At 33.7% G+C, this 9,498-nt stretch overlaps 1 protein-coding gene across 4 annotated transcripts in view; it reads right to left on the bottom strand.

Moving 5' to 3' along the window:
* Nucleotides 1-8,783, bottom strand: part of LOC108744331 (ATP-binding cassette sub-family D member 2) — a 9,783-nt gene extending 1,000 nt beyond the window's left edge. Inside the window, exons 1-4 of one of the 4 annotated variants that reach the window (XM_018480041.2) lie at nt 8,431-8,783; nt 4,945-6,620; nt 2,109-2,366; nt 1,704-1,914 (exon numbers count right to left, since the gene is read on the bottom strand). In XM_018480041.2, the coding sequence (XP_018335543.1) occupies nt 1,704-1,914; nt 2,109-2,366; nt 4,945-6,526 (2,051 nt within the window). In that variant the 5' untranslated portion in view covers nt 6,527-6,620; nt 8,431-8,783. Of the gene's footprint in view, nt 1-1,703; nt 1,915-2,108; nt 2,367-4,944; nt 6,621-7,609; nt 7,882-8,430 lie in introns of those variants that run through there. The other 3 variants (XM_018480048.2, XM_018480055.2, XM_025978395.1) reach the window with 3 other exon arrangements.
* Nucleotides 8,784-9,498: the final 715 nt, after the last annotated feature.

Below are 9,498 nucleotides of genomic sequence, written 5' to 3'. Positions count from 1 at the left end.
TTAATGAAAAGGTTTTAACTATTAATTAGTAGGTATAAAAATTGTCATGACACAGTAAATGCAATTTCGGCCGGACTACCTTAACGATATTGTAATTTTTTCATAAATTCGGGTAACAGCTTAATTGCTACAAATGAAATTAACGAAGTAATGAATAAATCATTTGGGCAGACAGGTGTAAGAAATCCTATTATTATTAATGTAATTCAAAAGACTGAATAATAATGACCACATTAACAAGCATTCAATTGATCGTAAAACTACTTTAAATACAGTTTTTTTTATTTCCTGTAATGAAGCTTCATTTTCGCTTATTATATTTAAAAATAAAAACAAGAAAAAGTAACAGTATTCTAGTTTTGGTTGAAACTGTATAAGTGCAGTGGCGGGTCAAAAGGGAGAGAATAGGAGAAATTTCCCTTACCAAGAGCTTTATGACATAGATTTTCTATAGAAAAAATCGAATTAGAGTTGACCTTGAATTTAAAGAATAGGGAAATAAAAACACAAATCTAAATAGGTTAATTAAAAAAAATGTAACGTAAAAGTGCCACTCAACGTAATCCCCTCAAGAATTGTTTCTGGATCCGACCCTGATAAATGTCTACGTTACGTTATTATAGGATTAGACTTAAAAAAATTACCTGGCACAATTTACCAATAATAATTACACTTTCAAATAGTTTTTTTTTTAATCCTGTCACTAGACTAGCAACCAAGCAAGACAAAATTAAACGATAAATAAATACATATTTAATAACATATTAACGTAATATTCAGGTCAAGATACAATCACCTACAAGAATTATATCTGTAAATCATGTAGGTACAGCGAACACATAGTATGTGGTAGTAAATAGAGTACTCAACAAGGCAATCAAATTATGGAAAAAAAAGATATCACAGAGTCGTATCCAGATTTTTTAAAAAGGGGGCATATCAATGCTCACATAAAAATACGATTGTGCAAAATACAACTAACTGAAAGATATCATGGTAAAGGTCTAGATGATGACCCCCACCCCCTTCGAAAGAGGAGGTCTCCCCCACCACTGTATCATAAAAAGTTCGTGACGGTCTCACCCCCATAAAAAGTTATGGGGGTTCAAAGTTAATAAATATGCCAATTTTTATACATTTCTAGGCATGTAAATATTTATATAGTCATTCTTAAACAATATTCAAAGGTAAAACTAATGAAAAATACATAAAAATATTGAGAAAGTTATATAAAACATTATTTAAATATCTTTATCAATAGGGTAGGTTAGGTTAGGTTATCGGGTTTTGTTCAAGTGACCACCCTCTTTCGATCCCCCACCTCCACCCGCTTGAAAATATTTTTTTTATTGAATTTTATTTGAATTATAGTGTATGAAAATTGTCAAAATAATCAACTTTCAACCCCCATAACTTTTTATGGGGGTGAGACCGCCGCAATTTTTTTATGGGGTTTTACTCAGGTGGCCACCCTCTTTCGATCCCCCCTTCCCCCATCTAACCCTCATAACTTTTTATGGAGGTGAGACCGCCACGAACTTTTTATGGTACAGTGGTAGAGGAGACCTGCTTTTTCGATCCCACCCCCGAAGGGGGTGGAGGCCATCATCTAGACATTTACCGATATCATAAATAGTTGTAACATAAATAAATAGTAAATAAGAATTGGAAGAAAAAATAAAAAGCAAATAAAAAGCACTTACTTGTGGTAGAACAGCCTTGCCAAAGCCATTCTTTGTTTTTCACCCCCTGACAGTATATCTGTCCAATCTTTAACCGCATAGAACCCGTCCCTTTCGACAATATGATCCAAATGGACTATCCTCATAATCCTTATCAAATCATCCTCGCTAATTTGCTTATTAATCATGTCGACGTGCGTGTCGGGATAAATAATTTGATCACGAAGGTTTCCTGAAATCGCAACCTTTAAATGTCTAGGTGCTAATCGCCGCCCCATATCTTATACATATTAAATCAGCAAGTAAAAAAAATTTTTGGAGATCCACAAGGATCGACCGTAGGTCCTCTACTATTATAGGTAAGAATAACACGAAATACAATATTTCTTTAGAAGATTCAAAAGAAAATACGCACTCAAAACTCACCTATGACCATGTATGGTCTTTGAGGTATGTAGAACATGGCATTTTTGGGGGTGTGCAATTCACCCCCATAGATTGGCCAGAGACCGGCCAAAATACGGAAAAGACTTGACTTTCCACATCCATTAGGACCAGTAATTAATAAATGTTGACCAGGTTTAAGATGTAATGTTAATGAAGAGCAAACCACATCGCAATTAGGCGTTACAATCGGCACATCTTTTAAAATTAATTCTGTCTGAGCAGTGTACACCAATTTTCCTAAAACAAAGGAAAAACCTTTGTCTAGTCTAACAAGCAAGTATGTAACATAAAATTGTTTTAAATAACTGATATGTAGGTACTATAATTTAATTACATGATATTAAGTAACATTTATTTTTCTTTTCCTAATCATCATAACTGCTTAGTGCCTATTAATTATAGTTAATTTTTTGTTTTTTCTTCTGAGAAGAACGCATGAAGGTCAGTTTAAATTTAACATTGTCACTTTAACATCGCGTTGCGGTTATTATCTGGTTAAAAAATTAAATTGTTTACAACCTGGACACCAAAATAAGTATTTAAATGTTAGGTGTAAGAAAGCAATTACATTATACAGTAATTCAACTATGTACCTATCTTGTAATCATCCAACAGAAATGATCAATTAAAACAACTGCTGTTATCTGTTATCAAAGTTAATTTTGTTTTCCCTTTATTATTTTTTTAGGTGTATTTTCACATACAAAAACAATAAAAAATACTACACCAAACGCACTTGTTACCCAGTGACTTAAAATTTTTTTTTTCTAAATACAAAATTCTACAGTTATCAATCAGTATGCCAATTAAATTTTACGGCGATTTCGACCGTGAAAGGTGAATGACACGCAAAACAATAAAAATTAAATCTTTCGTAACGATGGTGCATGATGGTACTCACTATTTGAGAGTGTATGTCATGGTTATATGTATTGCTTGTTTTATGGGCACTTGGTAGAATGCAAATGAGTTGGTGTGAAAACTTGGAAAATAACAGCAGTCAGCAAACAAAACATTTTTATTAAATATACAATCAAACAAATGTAGCCAAGTATATTACATGCAGTATCATGTGGCTACTTTTTCATTAGACTCAATTAATAATTTATATTTGATTGAATTGAATAATGTAGTTGTACTTAAAAGTACTTTCGGTGTTTTCCATGTAATTTTATGTACTCTTTCTTCTATCTCTTACATAAATAAAATGATTTAAATACTAGAAAGTCTCGGAACAGTTGGTAGATTCTTGACATCAACTAACACTAGCGTTTTAAACATTGTTTTAATTTATTCAAATTATAAAACCGTATTTTTTATGCCATAAATTAATTAAAACAACCGTTCTCAAACTGCTACCAACGCATACCAGACTTTATACTTTAAAAATGCAAATTTTACTTCAGCATAATAAAAATTGTTTTATCAAATTTAAGTCACAAAAACATAAACGTGACAAGGTAACATTAATCAACAAAACAAGGCAATAATTTCGCAAGACTTTTATCGGGTTGTTCGGAAAGTCATTTCGTTTTTTCCCGACAGAGGATTTAATTGTATTCTTTTGCACCCAACTTCACATTTAAGCCGTATAATTTTTATATGCTTTGAGAGCTCATATAGCAAGGCTTGTGTGTGAAAAATTCCAATTAATTCTACGCAGTAGTTTTTGGTTGGTGCCCTTTTAAATATGGAGAGCGATAAGCAGCATTTTCGACATATCTTACTGTTTTACTACAGAAAGGGTTAAAATGCTGTTCAAGCCAGAAAGAAATTGACTGATGTGTATGGAGAAGGTGTGTTGACAGTACGCCAGTGCCAGAACTGGTTCGCTAAATTTCGATCCGGCAATTTTGATGTCGAAGATGCACCACGTTCGGGAAGGCCGGTGGAAGCTGATAAAGACGCGATAAAGGCATTAGTTGATGTGAACCGGCGGATAACAACACGTGAGATCGGATTGAGGTTAAGTTTATCAAATTCAACAGTTTATGACCACTTGAAAGGCCTGGGATTATCCTCGAAGCTCGATGTATGGGTTCCCCATGTTCTCACAGAGAGAAATCTGTGTCGCCGCATTGACGTCTGCGATTCGCTTCTCAAACGTCACGAAAATGATCCGTTTTTGAAGCGCATCATCACTGGGGACGAAAAATGGGTTGTATACAACAACGTCCAACGCAAGAGGTCATGGAACACAAAAGATGAACCGACTCAAACCATTTCCAAAGCCGATATTCACCAAAAAAAGGTGATGCTGTCTGTTTTGTGGGATTTTAAAGGAATCGTTTTTTTGAGCTTTTACCGGATAACACAACGATTAATTCGGAAGTCTACTGTCATCAGCTGGACAAACTGAATGATGCACTTCAACAGAAAAGGTCAGAACTAATCAACAGGAAAGGTGTAGTGTTTCACCAAGACAACGCGAGACCTCACACAAGTTTGGTCACTCGCCAGAAGCTTTTACAGCTTGAATGGGATACAATGCTACACCCACCATATTCTCCAGACCTGGCAACATCGGATTATTGTTTGTTCCGGTCACTCCAAAAATTTTTAGACGGTAAAAAAGGTCGATAACCTCCTCAATAATTTTTTTGCCAGCAAAGACCAAAAATTTTATGAGCGTGGAATTATGCTACTACCAGAAAGATGGCAAAAGTTGTTGTACCAGAACGGTCAATATATAATTTAATAAAGTATTTCGAAAACTGTCTTTCATTTCCACAAAAAAAAAACGAAATAACTTTCCGAACAACCCTATATAACTTTTTTCTACTCTCATCCAAAATATTCCACAATATCCACCTACCTTTACTAACCGGTTGACCATTTCTGAACTCAACATTAAACCCATCCATGTTTTCTTTCTTTTCAACTAACGTTTTCTCGTAAATACCCTGGCTGACCTCTTCCAGCACCGTGAACATATTAGCAACCCTTCCAGTATGTCCGGCCAATTCCACTATATCTTTATAGCTCGACATCAATCTTTCCACTGCATTACCACCAGTCATTAGCAAATTCTTTGCTGTGGTAAAGTAATGGGTTCTTTCCGAAATACTATCGGACGTTCTTGCCGGTTTTGCATTAAACAAACTGAGCCCGGAATCCCCGTCATCCCCGGAGCTCGTCAAAGCGGGCAGAGAATCGGCTATGGTAGTCTTCACCCCATCGTCTTCAATGGGTTCGACTTTTTTCGAGCCTGCCATCAAAATGGGAAGACTTACCACAACTATACCAGCACCAGACCAAACGTACTTCATCAAGAACTGTTCTAACATCACAAACCATAATTTAACTTTGAACATGTGCTGGAGGTGCTGGGCCAAGACCCTGTAGGCACTCCTGAGATGGGTTAGTTCCACTTTATGACCACCGTAGAAGGCTATTTCCTCGGCATTCGTCACCAGTCGCGAATGCACGTGTCTTAAATAGCCCTTTTTCTCAGCCTCTTGGGCTACCAACTGTCCAAATCTCGGAGAAACTAGTTTTAATATCAGTGCGGATACCATTACAACCGACGTAATCAAAATTGGACCAGTTATAAGATTAGCATCTCTGGACTTGGCTAAATTTGCTAAGGCTATCGACATCAAAAGGATGTCGAAAAGAGGTTTGGTTATCTGGCCGTAAAGATGGGACACCATGGTTGCCACGGTCTCTATCTCGTCAGTGAGCCTTTGCGAACAATTATCCAATCTTCCATCGAGTACCGTTACCCTATAGTAGCTCTGATTTTTGAAATACAACTTGTAACTGTGTTCGACCAATCTGGTTCGTAAACTGAGGGCTATCCTACTCTCTAAATATCTGATCATGCTATTTATAAATGTGGCAGGAACGGCAATGGCGAACCATTTCAAAAGCTGTTTTGCAAAATTCTTTGGCTCTTTACGTACGATATATTTGACAATAGCCCCTTCTAAATTAGCTATGAATATACTAAGAAAGGTCCTAAGGAAAAGGAAGGAAGTATGACCAAATAGTAAAGCCACCTCTGCACTAAAGACGCCAGGAATCATGATGGTCATAAGGCGTAAAAACTGTAAAATAAATTGGTGATTGATTCCAGGAATTTTCATCACAATTTTCTCTATGTACGAGAGTTTTTCGCATTTCTTCGGCTTGTATTTGCCGAGGGCGGTGTCTTGGGACTTTTTTCGAGAGATCCCATTCAAAGAACTCTTCGTCACCAACAGGTTATTGTTAACACTGTCCTGCTGGGTGTTCGTACGGTGAATATAAGATTCAACAAGGGGATAGCCCACCTTGTAGGTGTAGGTAACAAGAGCTACAGCTACCACAGCACCTGTGAAGACATTTCTGGGTATTTTCAGCTGCTGGCGGGTCTCTTCGGCTTTCTCAAGAAACTTTGATATTACTGCAGGCATTTTGGGCAATTTTTGTATATTACTATGTGAGAAAATATAACTTTTTACGAATTTTATAGGTCATGTCGAAAATTGATTTTTAATTTTCCGAAGCCTAGAAAGAAAAAAAAAAAAGACGATAGGTAACAGAGAATATAAGACAGAAGCAACAATAATAACAAATCTACCTATACAGTGCGTTCTACTACCGAACTAAAGGGGGAAGGTCGCTGTTTTCTTACTTTTTATATCAGAGAGGGGGGGGGTGTTATACACCATAAGTAACACAATACAATATCAGTTTTACTTCAATCATAAGTGTTTTTTTTTAAATAAGGACAAAGGACATCGTGTTTCTGCAATCTTATGAAGTCAATCGTGATCATAATATCAGATAAGATATCTTATTAATTAAGACGCATCAGGGTTCTAATTTCAAGTGGTTTTTACATATGTATGTTGCAAGAGCTACACTTCAAATTTTCTAGTAATTACTACAAAATATTTGATATACACATGTAATGTATCAGCAATATCTATAAAAAACTGTCACTATTAATTATTAAATGATCTAACTGTCTCCTTAAGATTGAAGAAATAATATAAAACAAACGTGCACAGTTTCTTTTAATTACGTAGACTCGTTCGTTAATCTCATTTTTCATTAAGTCATGGCGTTATCAGTGTGGACTGTAAATTCATTTTTTTTTACGTCAATGGTATTGTTACGCTTTGGACAGAATAATTTATTACAGTTTAACGAAGACTAATAAATATTTAAAACATGCATCAGATTTGTTTTGTAATGGCCTAATTGAGGTGCAAAGCGATGATATAATTATTCTTTGAATATCGAAAATTAGACTTTTATTATACACAAGGTTGCCCATGTACTGTTGGAGATAATTTTAATGTCCGTCAACCGATAATTGACTTACAAATCATTCCTTTTTATTCGAAATTTAAATTCCCGTTTAATAGAGAAACAATTAACGTAAGAAGGTGCAAATTATTATTTCGTGATTTGCAATCATAATTACCTAACTAGTTGTTTTTTAAAATTNAATAATCCGTATCTAGTAAATAAATAATAACTTTACTTACTGGCAAACATACCTTCCAACTCACCAATTAACTTAAAACATGACTCTTAATGAAAAAATTACACAAACTACAAGATGCAATTATATATCTTAATTATTTAAACGCTGGAATAACTGTTTAATAATTCACAACTTTGAACATTGAACAAATTCCACGGACTGAAATGAGTATTTTAATAAACTTAATCACGAACAAAAAGAAAATGGCAAAAATGTGAGAAATCGCAGTTTAAAATACACGAAATATGCATTAAACAGTACAATGTTTAATAGTACGTTTTTACTTTAGCAAAACTATCAAAACTAATGTTATGTTTAAAATTTTGATAACCTTATCAGCTGATGAAAGTTCAGTATTGTACAAAAGCATGAACTTGATTGAGAAACAGTCTTAACTATTGATTTTAAACTTGTAGCAATTTGAAATATATGTAGATAAGTACGTGGTTGTTCTTAAAAAAATATTTCTAGCATCTATTAAAATACCTTATTACGTAAACACCATGTATGTTAATTTAACGTAAATCCCAAAACGTTAGTTATTGTTTCTGCTACAATAAAAAGATCGTAGATACGCCACTGCTATGTTTAAAAAAATAATTTATGTAAAATAAAGTTTTCCTGCTTTTTTGCAATTTTCAGAGTATCATTTTAAGGTTAACAATATGATTCATTAAATTATTATTATCATTGCTATGACCTATGAATCAAACAAAAAGGAATATGTTTACAGGCACTCCCTATGCAAAACCCCTAATCCTGTTTACGATAAGTAAATTACTAAAAAGGCTTTATGTTTATGTAGGTATTGATATATCTTACCGACCCAAGTTACTACATCAATGTCCAGTTATTGTTTTGATTACAGCAGCTGATCAACAGACACAAACAATAACACTACACACTCTTTATTTACTATATAAATAATTATTCACCACTTGGTTTAATACTAATCAAAATAATTACCCAATAAAAGAAGCAGTGTCACTTTAGTTTTAATGCACTTTACATTACATAGCACTCTTACATATTTTAAATTGTTCGTTTATGTAGGTACCGAATTTAAATAAAATTGCAAAATTCGTATTTTACGTATATCGTTATTACTAAAAACCACGATTAGCAACTAATTTCACTTACGCTACTTCTGTGTACACTGGTCAGCTGAGAGGGAAAGTGACAGATAAATGAGCGCTGTTTGGTGGGAGAGATGCAAAAGGTGAGCAATTACCAGTGGCGGAACATAAAAAATTAACCAAAACAGTCAAGAAAAATAAATAGTACCTATAAAAGTTTTGTAACCGATATAAAATTAATTAAATAAGTATATATACAGTACATATCTATGTCAAGTAGATTAAAGATAATTGAATGTTTTTCGGAACTACTAACAGCCTAATCAAACAACTGAACTTAATCTTACGATTGCTATAGATAGTATCTTTTTAGGATTCTGGGCCTACAATAGAAAAATGAAAAAAAGCAAAAATTTGTTAAAAATATACCTAATAAATGTCCTTCATCTTTGAAAATCTTTTAAATTTGTCATCCATACAATTACAGATTTTTGTAAAAAAATACAAGAAAAATTAAATTATATTTTATGGTTTTTATGATTATATTTATGAAACTATCGATTTTTGTTACGCCATTGATCTCAATCATTGCAGCGATTAATAAATTAATACATAATCTAAACACTTTTGTGAAGTACAAAAAAAAAATAGAAAGGATTTATAATTATTTGAAGTTAAGTACAATAAATACTAAATGTAAAGAGATTTAAAAGGATTTAAGAAGTTTTCAAAAGGAGTAACAACATAATAACATCATTGCAGTTTCAAACTTTCAAAATTTGCAGAGGGGGGAAACACACCGCTAAACTGCTGT

This window comes from Agrilus planipennis, unplaced genomic scaffold (genome assembly GCF_000699045.2).
Source record: "Agrilus planipennis isolate EAB-ADULT unplaced genomic scaffold, Apla_2.0 scaffold6, whole genome shotgun sequence".
In the NCBI taxonomy this organism is placed as follows: Eukaryota; Metazoa; Arthropoda; class Insecta; order Coleoptera; family Buprestidae; genus Agrilus; species Agrilus planipennis.
This window is presented reverse-complemented; position numbering and strand designations above follow the sequence as displayed.